At 36.6% G+C, this 18,153-nt stretch overlaps 1 protein-coding gene across 1 annotated transcript in view; it reads left to right on the top strand.

The window, feature by feature from the left end:
* Positions 1 to 18,153, top strand: part of ADAMTS19 (ADAM metallopeptidase with thrombospondin type 1 motif 19) — a gene marked incomplete at both ends in the record, with an annotated part of 288,810 nt that overhangs the window by 173,417 nt on the left and 97,240 nt on the right. Inside the window, 2 exons of the mRNA XM_079701794.1 lie at positions 9,998 to 10,125; positions 13,980 to 14,100. Coding sequence (XP_079557920.1) covers positions 9,998 to 10,125; positions 13,980 to 14,100 — 249 coding nt within the window. The remainder of the gene's footprint in view (positions 1 to 9,997; positions 10,126 to 13,979; positions 14,101 to 18,153) is intronic.

Raw genomic sequence — 18,153 nt, 5'->3', positions numbered from 1 at the left:
ACTTGCCATAACTCTTCAGGTAAGAGGCCAAATTTCACCACATGACATGCTCAGCAAGACCTTCTTTAGCCTGATTCCTTCTCTTGTCTCCTACCTCATATAAAACCTCACTCTCTCTTCCTCTGTGCTCCAGATATTGCCCTTGTTTCACTGCTTCATACATGTCGTACTTTCTTCCCCCACACATGGCCTCCAAACATACTGTTTCTTTATAGAAAGAAGAATAGAATAGAATAGTCTATTCACACCATCCTTTTAATAAAGGTTAATTCTATATTTCCAGATGCTTCAACCAACAAACTTTGGAGTCTTCATTTTCCATTTAGTTCTCTTTTACTGTACATTCAAAATTTCAGTAAAGTCACATGAGCCCTATCTTTAAAATACATCCAGATTCTGATTATTGCCCAATATTTCCAGAGGTGCCACCCTGGTATAAGCAACAGTGTCTTACCTGGATGATTGTAGTAGCTGTGTAACTATTCTTTTTTTTTAAATTTTTGCATTTTCTTTTCTTTCTTTTTTTATACAGCAGGTTCTTATTAGTCATCCATTTTATACGCATCAGTGTATACATGTCAATCCCAATTTCCCAATTCATCACACCACCACCACCACCCAACGCCGCTATCCCCCCTTGGTGTCAATATGTTTGTTCTCTACATCTGTGTCTCAATTTCTGTCCTGCAAACCGGTTCATCTGTACCATTTTTCTACGTTCCACATATATGCGTTAATATACGATATTTGTTTTTCTCTTTCTAACTTACTTCACTCTGTATGACAGTCTCTAGATCCATCCACGTCTCTACAAATGAACAAGTTTCGTTCCTTTTTGTGGCTGAGTAATATTCCATTGTATATACGTACCACTTCTTCTTTATCTATTTGTCTGTCGATGGGCATTAAGTTGCTTCCATGGCCTGGCTATTGTAAATAGTGCTGCAATGAACATTGGGGTGCATGTGTCTTTTTGAATTATGGTTTTCTCTGGGTATATGCCCACTAGTGGGATTGCTGGGTCATATAGTAATTACATTTTTAGCCTTTTAAGGCTGTACTGTTCTCCATAGAGGCTGTATCAATTTACATTCCCACCAGCAGCGCAAGACGGTTCCCTTTTCTTCACACCCTCTCCAACATTTGTTCTTTGTAGATTTTCTGATGCTGCCCATTCTAACTGGTGTGAGGTGATACCTCATTGTAGTTTTGATTTGCATTTCTCTAATAATTAGTGATGTTGAGCCGCTTTTCATGTGCTTCCTGGCCATCTGTATATCTTCTTTGGAGAAATGTCTATTTAGGTCTTCTGCCCATTTTTGGATTGGGTTGTTTCTTTTTTTAATATTGAGCTGCATGAGCTGTTTATATATTTTGGAGATTAATCCTTTGTCCATTGATTCGTTTGCAAATATTTTCTCCCATTTGAGGGTTGTATTTTCGTCTTGTTTATGGTTTCCTTTGCTGTGCGAAATCTTCTAAGTTTCATTAGGTCCCATTTGTTTATTTTTGTCTACTTCCATTACTCTAGGAGGTGGATCAAAAAAGATCTTTCTGTGATTTATGTCCAAGAGTGTTCTTCCTAAGTTTTCCTCTAAGAGTTTTATACTGTCCAGTCTTACATTTAGGTCTCGAATCCATTTTGAGTTTATTTTTGTGTATGGTGTTAGGGAGTGTTCTAATTTCATTCTTTTACAGATAGCTGTCCAGTTTTCCCAGCACCACTTATTGAAGACACTGTCTTTTCTCCATTGTATATCCTTGCCTCCTTTGTCATAGATTAGTTGACCATAGGTGCATGGTTTTATCTCTGGGCTTTCTCTCTTGTTCCATTGATCTATATTTCTGTTTTTGTGCCAGTACCATATTGTCTTGATTACTGTAGCTTTGTAGTATAGTCTGAAGTCAGGGAGTCTGATTCCTCCAGCTCCGGTTTTTTCCCTCAAGACTGCTTTGGCTATTCGGCATCTTTTGTGTCTCCATACAAATTTTAAGATTGTTTGTTCTTGTTCTGTAAAAACTGCCATTGGTAATTTGATAGGGATTGCATTGAATCTGTAGATTGCTTTGGGTAGTATAGTCATTTTCACAATATTGATTCTTCCAGTCCAAGAACATGGTATATCTCTCCATCTGTTGGTATCATCTTTAATTTCTTTCACCAGTGTCTTATAGTTTTCTGCATACAGGTCTTTTGTCTCCTTAGGTAGGTTTATTCCTAGGTATTTTATTCTTTTTGTTGCAATGGTAATGGGAGTGTTTCCCTAATTTCTCTTTCAGATTTTTCATCATTAGTGTTTAGGAATGCAAGACATTTCTGTGCATTAATTTTGTATCCTGCAACTTTACCAAATTCATTGATTAGCTCTAGTAGTTTTCTGGTGGCATCTTTAGGATTCTCTATGTATAGTATCATATCAGCTGCAAACAGTGACAGTTTTATTTCTTCTTTTCCAGTTTTTATTCCTTTTTTTTCCTTTTCTTCTCTGGTTGCCATGGCTAGGACTTTCAAAACTATGTTGAATAATAGTGGTGAGAGTGGACATCCTTGTATTGTTCCTGATCTTAGAGGAAATGCTTTCAGTTTTTCACCATTGAGAATGATGTTTGCTGTGGGTTTGTCGTATATGGTCTTTATTATGTCGAGGTAGGTCCCCTCTATGCCCACTTTCTGGAGAGTTTTTTTAATCATAAATTGGTGTTGAATTTTGTCAAAAGCTTTTTCTGCATCTATGGAGATGATCATATGGATTTCCTTCTTCAATTGGTTAATATGGTGTATCACATTGATTGATTTGAGTATACTGAAGAATCCTTGCATCCCTGGGATAAATCCCACTTGATCATGGTGTATGATCCTTTTAATGTGTTGTTGGATTCTGTTTGCTAGTGTTTTGTTGAGGATTTCTGCATATATATTCATCAGTGATATTGGTCTATAATTTTCTTTTTTTTTGGTATCTTTGTCTGGTTTTGATATCAGGGTGATGGTGGCCTCGTAGAATGAGTTTGGGAGTGTTCCTTCCTCTGCAATTTTTTGGAAGAGTTTGAGAAGGATGGGTGTTAGCTCTTCTCTAAATGTTTGATAGAAATCACCTGCGAAGCCATCTGCTCCCGGACTTCTGTTTGTTGGAAGATTTTTAATCACATTTTAAATTTCATTACTTGTGATTGGTCTGTTCATATTTTCTATTTCTTCCCGTTTCAGTCTTGGAACGTTATACCTTTCTAAGAATTTGTCCATTTCTTCCAGGTCATCCATTTTATTGGCATAGAGTTGTTTGTAGTAGTCTCTTAGGATGCTTTATCTTTCTGCAGTGTCTGTTGTAACTTCTCCTTTTTCATTTCTAATTTTATTGATTTGAGTCCTCTCCCTTTTTCTTGATGAGTCTGGCTAATGGTTTATCAATTTTGTTTATCTTCTCAAAGAACCAGATTTTATTTTTATTGATCTTTGCTATTGTTTTCTTTGTTTCTATTTCATTTATTTCTGATCTGATCTTTATGATTTCTTTCCTTCTGCTAACATTGGGTTTTGTTTGTTCTTCTTTCTTTAGTTCCTTTAGGTGTAAGGTAAGATTGTTTATTTGAGATTTTTCTTGTTTCTTGAGGTAGGCTTGTATAACTATAAACTTCCCTCTTAGAACTGCTTTTGCCACATCCCATAGGTTTTGGATTGTCGTGTTTTCATTGTCATTTGTCTCTAGGTATTTTTTGATTTCCTCTTTGACTTCCTCAGTGATCTTTTGGTTATTTAGTAAAAATTGTTTAGCCTCCATGTGTTTGTGTTTTTTACGATTTTTTCCCTGTAATTGATTTCTCATCTCATAACGTTGTGGTCAGAAAAGATGCTTGATATGATTTCAGTTTTCTTAAATTTATTAAGGCTTGATTTGTGACCCAAGATGTGATCTATCCTGGAGAATGTTCCATGCGCACTTGAGAAGAAAGTGTAATCTGCTGTTTTTGGATGGAATGTCCTATAAATGTCAATTAAATCTATCTGGTCTATTGTGTCATTTAAAGTTTGTGTTTTCTTATTAATTTTCTGTTTGGATGATCTATCCATTGGTGTAAGTGAGGTGTTAAAGTCCCCCACTATTATTGTGTTACTGTCGATTTCCTCTTTTATAGCTGTTAGCATTTGCCTTATGTATTGAGGTGCTCCTATGTTGGGTACATATATATTTATAATTGTTATATCTTCTTCTTGGATTTGTCCCTTGATCATTATGTAGTGGCCTTCCTTGTCTCTTGTAACATTCTTTATTTTAAAGTTTATTTTATCTGATATGAGTATTGCTACTCCAGCTTTCTTTTGATTTCCATTTTCATGGAATATCTTTTTCCATCCCCTTACTTCCAATCTGCATGTGTCTCTAGGTCTGAAGTGGGTCTCTTGTAGACAGCATATGTATGGGTCTTGTTTTTGTATCCATTCAGGAAACCTGTGTCTTTTGTTGGAGCATTTAATCCATTCACATTTAAGGTAATTATCGATATGTATGTTCCTATTAGCTGGTTTGATGGTGCTGAATTCTCTTTGCTTTTGCTTGTCTGTAAACCTTTTGATTTCTCCATCGAATCAGAATGAGATCCTTGCTGGGTAGAGTAATCTTGGTTATAGTTTCTTCCCTTTCATCACTTTAAGTATATCATGTCACTGCCTTCTGGCTTGTAGAGTTTCTGCTGAGAAATCAGCTGTTAACCTTATGGGAGTTCCCTTTTTTGTTATTTGTTATTTTTCCCTTGCTGCTTCAATAATTTTTCTTTGTTTTTAATTTTTGCCAATTTGATTACTATGTGTCTCAGTGTGTTTCTCCTTAGGTTTATCCTGTATGGGGCTCTCTGCGCTTCCTGGACGTGAGTGGCTATTTCCTTTCCCATGTTAGGGAAGTTTTCGACCATAATCTCTTCAAATATTTTCTCGAGTCCTTTCTCTCTCTTCTCCTTCTGGGACCCCTGTAATGCAAATGTTGTTGCATTTAATGTTGTTCCAGAGGTCTCTTAGGCTGTCTTCATTTCTTTTCATTCTTTTTTCTTTATTTTGTCCTGCAGCAGTGAATTCCACCATTCTGTCTTCCAGGTCACTTATCCATTCTTCTGCCTCAGTTATTCTGCTATTGATTCCTTCTAGTGTATTTTTCATTTCAGTTATTGTATTGTTCATCTCTGTTTGTTCTTTTTTTTTTTTTTTTTTTTTTTTTTGCGGTACACGGGCCTCTCACTGCCGCAGCCCCTCCCACTGCGGAGCGCAGGCTCCGGACGCGCAGGCTCAGCGGCCATGGCTCACGGGCCCAGCCACTCCACGGCATGCGGGACCCTCCCAGACTGGGGCAAGAACCCACTTCCCCTGCATCGGCAGGCGGACTCCCAACCACTGCAGCACCAGGGAAGCCCTGTTTGTTTGTTCTTTAATTTTTCTAGATCTTTGTTGAACATTTCTTGCATCGTCTCAATCTTTGCCTCCATTCTTTTTCCGAGGTCCTGGCTCATCTTCACTATCATTATTCTGAATTCTTTTTCTGGAAGGTTGCCTATCTCCACTTCATTTAGTTGTTTTTCTGGGGTTTTATCTTGTTCCTTCATCTGTTACATAACCCTCTGCCTTTTCATCTTGTCTATCTTTCTGTGAGTGTGGTTTTTGTTCCACAGGTTCAAGGATTGTAGTTCTTCTTCTGCTATCTCTAACTGTTCTTTATTCCTGTGTCCTCATACCTCCTTCAGTCTCAACATAGCCAAAGTGATGCATTTAAAATGTCAGTCATGTCATGTTATTCTTCCATTCAGAAGCCTTCAGTGTCTTCCCAGCTCACTAAAAGTCCAAAATTCTTCTAATGGTCTCTAAGGTCCTCAGCTCCCTGGCTTCCTGTTACCCTCTAACTTCAGCTGTATTGTACCCGCATCACACCCTGCCACCCACACTGGCTCCCTTCTGTCTTAGTGCCTTGGAAGTTGTTGTTTTCTCTGGTGAATTACTTTTCCCAGATAGCAGTATGATTCATTCTCTCACCTCCTTCTGATCTTTTCATAAATATTGACTCAGTGCTTTTCCTTCCCCTGCTTTATTCTTTTTTCACAGACCTTATCATCATCGATCATAATATTTTTATTTTACTTGTTTATGCCCCCCCCCGAGTAATAATTGTTAGAGCAAGGGTTGTATTTTATTCATTTCTATGTGTTTAGCACCGTAAGCAGTATCTGAACAGAGCAGATACTTAATAAATATTTAGCGAAAGAATGACATGTCTTATGGGAATTTTCTGTACTGACCTATCGTGGCCCCTCTTCTCACTAAACGTCCTTCTTGGCATAATCTTACTTATTCACTAGGTTTTATTTATCATCTGAATGCTAAAGGAACACAAACATTTATCTCCAATCTAGATCTCTCTGTCCTGAGCTCCTTACCTGCTTACCCCTATGTTGCATGAACTTGTCCACTCAGCATCCCATTCATCTCTAACTCAACATGGGTCACGTTCAACATACCCCTTCCCCTTTTCCTTTCTCTCACTCCCACCATCTCTCCTCTTACTGTGCTCTCTCATGGAGAATAGCATCATGATCAGCCTCATTACCAAGCTAAGCCAGAATCCTTCTGCCTCAATCTCCATCCCCCTGTAATCAATCAGCACACCCTATTTGTCCATACCTTTCTTTGTTTGCCAGCATCTTTGTTCATGATTGCACCATCTCTGACCTGGATTCTTCAAACGGCTTCCTCACTGTCTCTGTGACCCTCCTTCAGCCCCTACTCCTCATTTCAGACAAGCTGGCCTTTTTTTTTTTTTTTTTTTTTTTTTGCAGTATGTGGGCCTCTCACTGTTGTGGCCTCTCCTGTTGCGGAGCACAGGCTCCGGACGCACAAGCTCAGCGGCCATGGCTTACAGGCCCAGCCGCTCCGAGGTATGTGGGATCTTCCCAGACTGGGGCATGAACCCGTGTCCCCTGCATCGGCAGGCGGACTCTCAACCACTGCGCCACCAGGGAAGCCCCAAGCTGGCCTTTTTGAAAGCCAAAACCATCAGTCACTGTGCCAAGGAATACCCTTCCACAAGTCCCGTTGCTGTCAGGACCAATCTCATACTTCATTACCTGGTTTATAAGGCCATTATTGTGACCTACCCCCTTTAACATCTCTGGCCTCATCTCCATCATTCCCTTCTGTAATCTCCAGCACCGCCAGGCCGAATTTCATTTCATCCTTCAGGTACATCATGTTTTCTTACTTCTGGGCCTATAAATTTGCACGTTTCTTGGCACAATATCCTTTCTTTCTCAAGCTTTAATCTCTTTCCCCGTGTATTTACCTTGAAAACTTCTACTGATTTTCTGGACCTGGTTTATGACAAGTTCTCTAGGAAGAAAGAATCCCCCTGATCTTCCATATAGGATATGTACCCCTGCAAAGTACTCCACAAGACCCTGCTGAAGCAGATTTTAATATGTCTCTATTCCCTCTATTGTCTGTGCCTAGTGTACTGTCTGGCAGTTATTAAGCTTCTGATGGATATTTGTTGCGTTAATTTAAGTATATAAGTAATATTTTTTCATGGTAAAAATAAAGTCAATATGACCGTTCAAATCCTGAAAATCATCATCTGATCCTGGGTTAATTCTACATCTGCCTCCAACTGGCTGTCTGATTTGATAATATTTACTTCATTTGAGACCTGTTTACTCACATGTGAAATAAGAGATAGGAAACAGGTTCCCTCCAGATTTTAAAAGAAAATCAGAGTTGTGTGGGGTCAATTTAAAATATTAAAACTGTTGGAAGTCACAATTAAGGGAGCTCCTGACTCTTATAAAGTGTTGTTTATCATCAGAATGATCCATAATAGATATTTATATAATTAGCAGGGTACCATTTTTGATAATTCTGTGACATGTAGCAATCAAACATGTCAGTCTGTATGATGAATAAAAGACACAACAATAGTTTTTATGTATTAGAGCCATATGGAAGAAATTGAAATATACAAGTCTTTTAAAAACTCCAAGTTTTTACCGCAAAAAAAAAAACCCCAAGTTTTCGATACTTTAAAATGCAAGTGGCTATTTCTGTTTTTTTATGTAACACATGAATCTCTGGCTAAGAGAATTAAATGTAAGGTATCAATGCAGTAGTGAACATTTATTTTTAGAGAAAAAAAGGTGCATGGCTTTAACATTCAGGTATTTTGCATACTCTGTGCTGAAATTTGGCTGAAATCCATGTTTAATGCATACCTTGGAAAGGGGTGGTCTCTTAAATCAAGACAGAGCCTGCCTGCCAAGTACTGGCATGTTACATGGATCACTATAATGTTACAATCTCAAGGGTGTACTCCAGGAAGGAAGATTGGTATCAAATGTTGATGTCATCTATAAGGCTAAAGTAAGTACAGTAAATTGACAATATGTAAAAGGAGAAATACGACGTTTTTATCTGAGTTCTTGCTTAGAATGTAAACGGAATATTCTAGACTAACTCCTTTCAACATTATTCATATATGTGGTTTGCTCCTCTTTTCAGTGAAAACTCCGGAAAGAGAATAGTGAGGTGTGTGTGTGTGCGCGTGTGTGTGTGTGTATATATGTCACTATCAAAGTGTTGCAATGACAGCAGCTGTTTTTAAGTCCAAAGATATGACATAGTAAGTAGTCATTGAATAAACATAACCTACTTTGAGGTGTGAGCACACTGAACTGCTTTATTGCAGCTTATAATGGCATCTTAAAGGAAAATTTCAAAACCATTCACATTAAAGGCCATGGTCCAACTCCCCAAAATTGTTCAGAGCAGTATCCAGAAGCCACATATGAAAACTGTTTGAAATGTTCAATTCTGAAGCCTCATTTAACTGTGTGTCTTCTCTTTGCCAAGTGATACCCTGTTCCATGCCTCTGGCTGTTATTTGGTATTTATAGAATCCCATCAGCATACGTGGAACTTTACTGAAGACATAAGCGAAGATCAGTGTCAGAGACTGTAAACTATTTTCCATTCTATTTGTATGAGCTTAATAAACAGTAAAGGGCCTGACTGGTGTCAAGCCAATAGAGTAGTAATGTAGCCTGGAAATTGCTCTGAAGTTTCTGATTTGGATAATCCTACTACTGGTGTTACCAAATACTACAGCTCCTCTGCAGGATGCTTAGAAATAGAAACAGCACTTTAAAAATGTTTTGCCACTTTTTGACTGAGCCTAATAGGCAAGTGTTTTAACTCTAACCCTCCTACCTTATTGTTTAAGGAACCACTAAAGGTGACTGCCAGCCATTCAAGAATTCTTTACCTAGAACAGTAGTTCTCACCCTAAACATCATACATCCCGACATGCTTTCTGAGTAAGCAATGAAGAGTGTGAGTCCCAGCTAGCACTTCAGCAACTGTGCATTCCAGTGGATGTTCTCATGGGATTGTATTGCATTGCTAAACATCCTCGCAATGGAAAATCTTACAAGAATTGTTCATCTTAGAAGTTCTTCTTTCTCCCTCTAGTAATTTTTCAATAGAAAATGCCAAATGCATAGGATTTAAAATTAGTGTATTGGAATTTAGAAGTGAGACATCAAGAAAGCCTTCATGAATAAAATAAATCTTAAATAGGCAGAAATCTGATATGTTCTTAAAATTAAAATGAGTTCATGCCAAAAAGATATGAGCAAAAAATGGGAGTATGCAAAATATTTTTCACGAAGAATGCTTGGTTTGTGTGTGGTAGAGGTTTAGTGCCAGAAAATAATAAATGGTACATTTAAAAAATAATTTGAAGACATAATTCTTAAGAAGGAGGTTAATATTCATTGGATACCTATTTTTTCTCAGGCATGATCTCATTTACTACTCATAATAACCCTCTAGTATTATATATTCTAGTAGTGCATTACTCAGTTAACATCAGATTATATTTTTTACTCGTAACTGTTCTGAAAAATAAAGCTTGAGGTAAAAATATTTATGGAACAAATTTTGTTCATTTATTTTTATCCACTCTGTATGTAGAAAAGCCATGTGCCTTGTTTTGCTCTCCTGTTGGAAAAGAACAGCCTATTCTTCTATCAGAAAAAGTGTTGGATGGAACTTCTTGTGGATATCAAGGATTAGATATCTGTGCAAATGGCAGGTGTCAGGTAAGACATTCCAAAAGGGAGAGTATATATGCTGAGGGAGGATTGGGGGACCTTCGAGCAGCTGCACAGTACAGTGGAAAGCTCTGCCTCAACTGTGATCTTCAGCAAGTCTGATCTGCTTTGAAAGTCCATTTCTTCATCTGTATAATGAAGGGTTCATACTAGAAAATATATAATACTCATTACTAGCTGAAAGAATCTGAAAATTTTATTCTGTAACGTACATATTACAGGTGTAAAATTGTGACACTTTGGGCATTCCAGACCAGAAACTCAAGCACTCCAGTTCTCCATGTCTTGTGTCCAAGACTGAGCCATGTGGCAAAAACCTATAAAATCAGTCTTACTACTCAAAGTATCATCAGCATTCTTGAATCAGCTGATTTCTAAATGTACATTCAATTTTTTATTATACTTAAGCATTTCATTTGCCTTTCTATTTCTTTTTAATAATAATCTCCATCTACTATATGCATTTATGTGCTCTTCTTTATTTATCATTAGAAAGGAGACATTCTGTTAAAATGAATATGAATAGTGTAGTGGAAAGATCAAAGGCTAAAGCTTTGAAGTTGCTAGTTACAGGTCTGCCACTGTCTCAGGTTGGCTTCCCCTGGAAGATTAATATGCAGGAAGTTTAATGCCAGGTGATTTCCTGATCAACATGTATGCAGAGGGGGAAGGAGGCAGGACTGAGCACAGGGGGCATTTGGGCTTGGTACAGTCACAAGACGTCAGCTGACCATGTGAGGAGCATTGTGGCTGGGATGGCTCTTCAAAGTTTCCCCATTTGGGGTGAGAAAACCAGACCTTTTTAACCCCCATTATCTACTAGTGCTTGGATACAAGCTGTCCCAGGGGATGAGGGGGATATTATCTTGGGAAACGCAGTTTTCTTTAGGCTAGCCATTTTCTGAACAGGGCTGAAGGCTAAGAGCCATCAGCTGATAAATTTCCCAGGCATGGAAGGAAAATATATACATCCTTTAGTAATAAAAGAGGTATCTGAGTGGAGGAGGACTGAATCCACGACAGCCACTAGGAAACTGTGTTCTCGGGAAAATCACTTAAAATATGTATGTGTCCACTAATCTGTAAAATGAAATAGGCAGGCCAGTGGTCATTGACTTTTTTGTGCAATACATTCCTTTGAGAATTTGATAAAAGTTTTGGTTTCTTCCTATAAAAAACGCGTACCTGACCACACATGCACACACACGCATGTGCACACATGCTCCAAAATTTGAAAACAATTACAAGCTATGGATAGATCAATCTGCGGTCCAATAGAAGTCTATAGACTTCTGGATAAAAACTTGGAAACATCGTGAAACTTAAATGCTTTAGCAGCTCTCAGATTCTTTATTTTGCCATCATGCTGTAACATTTAAAGCATAGAATCATGCAATATAATTGGTATAAGAAACAGTCTTATAATTACATATTAATTTCCTTTATTCTTTAACAGAATATGGCAGTAGCCTGAAATATAATTTTTCATTTGTCTATTTAAAAATCATTGCAATTATTTATCTATACATATTTTGTTTTCAAAACTGTATGTTGTGCAATTAAAACTTTTATCTTTATTTCATCATTTTATGTAAATATCAGATTAGTATATGACTTAAACGAATTTATTTTTCAAAAGAAATTATTTTCCTAACTCTATATGCCAAATATAATAGCTTACATTGCTGTGCTTTTCACTTAACAGTATTGTGTAAGCCAGATCTTTTATAGAGTCCCTAGGTAAACATAAAAGTAACAGCAACAACAACAAAAAATTCTGCATAAGTGTTATGTGAACCTGATGATTATAATTAAACTTCTGTGAAATGAATTGTAACTTCTGACAGCATTGGAATACTTCAGGATTCTGTCTTTTTAACTAACATGCTTCATTCGGTCTTTCAGTATAATTAAAAACATGCTTCCTTTTTTCTTTCTGACAACCCTCTGTATACTGGGTTTGGCGAGAGTGTTTTATTTTATCATAAAACATACAGCATTGAAGTTGAATGTAGAATTCTAAACTTGGTGAGTGGACTAAGGAGGGCAATTGAAAATAGACAGCTTTCTCCTGGTGACCCAATTTGGCCCCCTGGCATTTCTATCCTGGAAAAGGATAGAGAAAACTCTCCTCTGTATTATCATGGTACCTGCCAGTCTCCAGCCTGCCAGTGGTACTTCAGGTACCTGCCACCAGTTAAACAGTATTGTCTTTTCCAAGTCATTCATCCTCAACTTTTAGAGTTATGTGAGCATATTTTGATAAGTGTGGATACTTGAGACTACCAGTTACAAAATACTAACTCTTTGATTCTTATTTTAAGCTTACGTGATTATTGAGCCATGGCATTATGTCTATCCCTGCCTTTTATTTTAGATTTTACAAACTTACACTATCCCAGTTACAAGGGTTACAAAAAACTAAGAGACAACTAGGTACTAATTTATTCAATCATTTAACTACTATTTATCAAGTTTATTATATTTGCTGAGAAACAAGTCGGATGCTAGGGATAGAGCAATAAAGGCACTTTTTATCATTTCAGAATCACTCTAAACTCTACTCTAAATTTTCTCCTCATTTGTACATGAAGGAGAGACTTTTTCTTTAACCCCAGGACTCTCAGGTCTTTTCATGGCTCCTGATCAGTGAACTCTGGCCATATCTTTGTTGTATTTTGAGAATTTCCTGTGGTGGCCACCTCTTTCATCCAGAAACATTCTCTTCATTTCTCCCTGAATAAGCTTTGGTTCGCTGGTCAGAGTTCTCCACTATTGCATTGTTTTGTCTACTTCTTGACACTGATACACACCCTCTTGACTAAGGGAAAGGATGCTGTATTATGCAGGTTTAATGTGATTTTTGCTTTCTTGGGATATTCATCCTGCAGCTGCATTTTATGACCTGCTCCTTCCCAAACCCAACACCACCGACACCAACCACAGAAAAAGACCCTGGTTTTTTTTCTGTTTTATGTGATATTTTAAATTTTTATTTAAATAATTGTAACTTGTTATAAATGGATATAACATCAGTCAGTCTTGCAGCTTCTTCTTGATTAGTGGTGATGGTATAATTCTACCATTTATTTCTGACAGTACAGACATATTAACTTATGCACTTTGAGTATGCACAACTTTGCAAAATATCATATTTTCTGAACATCAAAGGGAGACCAACATTATTCACTAGAAAAGAGTCAGTGATTTAATCTAAGAAGATTCATATTAACATCATTCTTCTGGGAACATATAAAAATTAATTATCCCACTGTTACTGTTTTCTTATAGCAACCATAGGTTGTGAGCAGTTCTTACTCACTCATGTGTTAGATGCCAAAGAAGATGGGGATAGAAGTTTATTGGTGAACTGTAATGAATGTAAACATTTATATTTGGTTTCTACAAAGTTAATATTTAATACTCAGCATCTGCTCTTCAACCACTTTAGGAGTGAAGCCATCCATCCATACAGTGAAGCCTATCTGTTCTATGTTGAGTAGAATGAATTAGATTAATCATGTTATATTTAATAGAAATGTGATTTCCTTTGGGATTTATGTAAATTGCATTTGTCTCAATATTAGATTTCCAAATTGCTTTGGGATACCATTTAATTCTTAATATAAGAAAAATACTTTTATCCTACCCTACTTTGGACAATTTACTGATGGTATTATTTGACATGAGCTTACTGTATTAGTTTGCACCAGAGAATATGGCATTTCATTAGTTTGTCAAATAAATATGTCTAGTTTGTAGAGACTAGGTTTGTCCTAAAGTAGTGGTTAAAAAAAGAAGAAAAAGCTCACTTTATGATGTACTGTCATTCTCTGTTGCAGAAAGTTGGCTGTGATGGTTTATTAGGGTCTCTTGCAAGGGAAGATCATTGTGGTGTATGCAATGGCAATGGAAAATCATGCAAAATCATTAAAGGAGATTTTAATCACACCAGAGGAGCAGGTGATTATTATTTTTTTATTTTTTCAATGTTAACAATCCAAATAATCTCTGGGGACAGATTACATTGAACTTAACTTAGAAATGACAGTTCTGATTCTGTTGAAGACTTTTGTAATGGATATTGAATGATTTTTTGCAATGACATACAGTACATGTGATATGAGCCAGAAATTCTAACAAGTCCATTTCCCAGTACTGAAAACATGAAGTCATTTGTTGTGCATTTAATAAATTGGAGCAGCAAGGGAATAATCTAATTTGCATTGGCTAATGTTATCAGGTTTCTACAGACCTTATCCTCCAATGCAAATTATTGATGTCTAACAGAGAATAATGATTTGTAACAGCCTGAAGCAACTATTGAGAGTATTAGTCTTCAGGTTTTCAGCTTTCCATTTTCTTTATTTTTTTTCCCAATGTTTTTACTAAATTCAAAAGGAATTAATTTTTTAAAAGAGAGAGTCTATAGCAATGTAGCATGTTGGAAACTATAACAGGGAGTCAGAAGATGTGGGCTGATGTTCCAGATATATTAAGAGAGGGAACATGTCCTCTCTTGTTGTCTTTCCTCATCTATAAATACTAATACTCAGGGGATATGAAGATGAACTGATGATGATTGATCTGTGTAGTGTGAATTTTAAGGTGATCCACAACAAAAAGTGATATTATCTGTACTGAAATATAATAACCCGCAAATAAGCTTTATATACAGAAAATGCTTTATACTGAAGCCCTCAAGCTTACGGAGAGGAAGCAAACATTTCTATGTTTAGGTTAGTGTCTTACCTAGACACCTATCTATTGAACTATCTTAGTATTTATGATTATATTTTCATTATCATTCATATTCTTACATTACATACATCAACGTTTTCTGTTTTACATTTCTTGTTCAAATACCAAGACCTGACTTAAAAATATGTATTTGTTTTGATACAAAGAATAAGCCATTTATGTTTGAATAATCAAGAAGACTGAGTTCATTCTAGATTTTTAAAAGTCCTTCAGAAAAGAAAATTAGACACAGCCCTCGAAAGCTGAATATAACCTTTTTCTAGGCCCCAGCAGAGTAAAAGATAAGTGAGCTTGAAGAACTTGAAGCCTAAAAATAACTAAGGCCCAGAGTAAATTGCAGATCAAAATCTCAACCTCCAAAGCTGTGAAAAAAGGTGACAGGTCCTACAAGTCAAAATCTGTCAGAACTAATTTAGAATAGTCAGACGGAGCTGTAACAGGCTCTTATACTTTCGCCTAAGTGCAATTATAATAAGCTTTTCAGCCTGATTGTGATGGGAGACATTTTTATAGTGCAGAAGTTCAAATCAAGTCTGAAAGACTGAAGAGATTTAAAGACACTAGAATTTTTGAAGACTATTCCTGCATAGTTATTTAATTTGCATGGAAACCATTCACTGAAGAATACCGATGCACATTCAGCACTGGTACCTTTTTCTTAGTTGTAATTTTTTAAACTAAGCATTTACAACAGAAATAACAGTTAAAAATCAGTAATGAGGTTCATTCTGACTGCAGTTAGGTGGATACATTTTCCCCCCAGATTCCTAATTCAAATCTCCTTTGTTTTTATTGCACTTCAATTTCTACTTTTGTTTATTAGTTTGTTTGTAAGTTATATTAATGGCATATGTTATTTGGAAAATGTCTAAAATGCCTACGATATTGGGAATATCAGAGACTAATAATGTTACTTCCTTACAACAATCTGTCTTCCTTGAAACTCTCTGCTAGTTTAACATTGCTTACAGGGAAGAGACTAGAATTCTTAACTTGGACCATAGGGCCCTGTATGGTGTTGTTCCTACTTGTCTCTCTGGTATCATGTCACACCAAGGTCACTTTCCTTCTCTAAGCTGCAGCCACCAGATCTGTTACAGATGCTCAAACTGACCATGCTCCCTCTAGCACCTTGCATTTAAAAATATTGTTCTGTTAGCTTCCCCTTAGCTTTGCCTGGTGAATTCCTAGATGTCACTTAGATCTCAGTTCAAATGTCACTTCTTTAATGAAGTGTTCCCTGAACAACCTCTATCTCCTATCACCAACTAGTTTAGTGATTCTTACCATATTTGTATCTGTACAGTTCAGTTGTATGGTAATTTTCTAATTTTACACCCTTTGATCTTTCCTGCTAGACTTTAAAGATCAGTGAGGAAAAGTATCATGGCTACTGTCGTTCAATACCCTATTCCCAATGACCAGTATAGTGTGTGATCCATTAACATTTGTTAATTTAATTAATAATGAAACATTACATTGTTACGACTTTAAAAAATACAAATCTGTATGAGTCCTTAATTATATCGTGGGCTTCATTTTCTTGTGACTTTAGGAATGTGGTATTCATTTCTCTTGAGACAATTTTATCCTTGTAGTTTATGGACTTCCTAAAATTTCTTGAAGGAATTGCAGCCTTATTTGGTCCAGTTGGCCATGCGCACTGTATATATTGTATGAGTAACATGTGCAGACACATGTGGATGTTTTCAATCCCTGTGCTCTATTTAGAGTTTGCTAAATCATTTTTGTTGGAGCTAGAAAATCAACTTAAGAAGAGAATTCTTTTTCCTTAGTACATTTATCATGTCTTTCGTTGTAACTTGCCTGGCCAGGGGATAATTTTTTAAGGGATTTTTAAAGGTAAGTTGTGTATTTGGCCACTTGTGCAACTATATAGTTATCAATCTACATTTAGAAGAAGGTGGGCATAAAATCTGTTATTCCTAGTACAAGAGACGATGATACTAATCCTGTACAAGGAACACGTGCTCTTAGGATTTTTATTTGTATGTTTGCCACAGCAGTAAGAGAGTCATAGTGTCATGTATTCTACCCTGTGAAATAGTAGCAGCAGGCCATAGCTGGAATCAGACAGATCTGAGTTCAAACCTTGCGTCAGCTAATTACTAACAAGGAAGTCTTGGAAAAGGCAGGGTTTTTTTTCTCTACCTTTATTTTCCAAACTATTAAATATCTACCTTGGATGGTATCATTATGGCTAAATGAAATAATTTACATAAATTATCTATAATTGTGACTAGCACATAGCAGTTGTTCAAAATGTGGCATTTATCATTAATACTACTGAGAAGATAATGATTACTTTGGGCGTTTTAAGATGGCTGATTAAGAATGGGATCTCTGGTTATGAAATAGGATCTTCCTATGTACAAAGCAAACTGTCCAATGTGAGGATCAGATTTATGACCTTGACATCACAGATTTATGACCTTGACATCACAGGCTTTATTTCAACTTCTGAGCTCAGCAGTAGCCACTCGTATATTCACTTCTTTTAAAAATGTGCATTCTCAATTGTGCTAAATGGCTTATTTACGGAAAAATATCTAGAGCCTCAGTCTTTGGCTATCCCTCTTCAAATGTCTTTGCTTAATATTTTTCTTCCTCTCTTTCTTCTTTAAACTTAGTCTAACTCACCTGTCCTCCAAGCCTTTTCAATTGAATAATAGAGAATTGCTCTATATTATATATTGCTCTATATTGCTCTGTACTATCTATAGTATATAGATATAACTATAAACTTATACTTAACTGTTGCCACATACCTCTGGGTTTACTGCTAAACTCAAACAGGAATTTACAGTTACTACCTCTCCTCTACTTTCCTCTATCTACTCTTCTTTTTCAACATCCTGAAACTTATCATCTTCTCCAAACACATTACTAAATTTATTTGCTCAGAGATGAACAGTTACCTCTTGATTGTGACATCCAATGGACTCTCCTTGGTCACCTTTCTCTTTGATGTCTGTACAGCTTTTTCCACCAACAATTCTTTTTAAAATATTCTAATTCATAAGATCCTATTACATCAAAATAGCCAGATCTCTGCCTCTCATGATCATTCCTTCTCTGTATTCTTTCCTAATTTTTTTTTTCGGTCTCTCTGTTAAAAACCATAGGGCTTCCCTGGTGGCACAATGGTTAAGAATCTGCCTGCCAATGCAGGAGACATGGGTTTGAGCCCTGGTCCAGGAAGATCCCACATGCTGCGGAGCAGCTAAGCCCATG

Source organism: Hyperoodon ampullatus (assembly GCF_949752795.1).
Source record: "Hyperoodon ampullatus genome assembly, chromosome: 4".
Classification (NCBI taxonomy): Eukaryota; Metazoa; Chordata; class Mammalia; order Artiodactyla; family Ziphiidae; genus Hyperoodon; species Hyperoodon ampullatus.
Note: the sequence above shows the minus strand (reverse complement) of the source record. Positions and strands in the feature narration are given on the sequence as shown.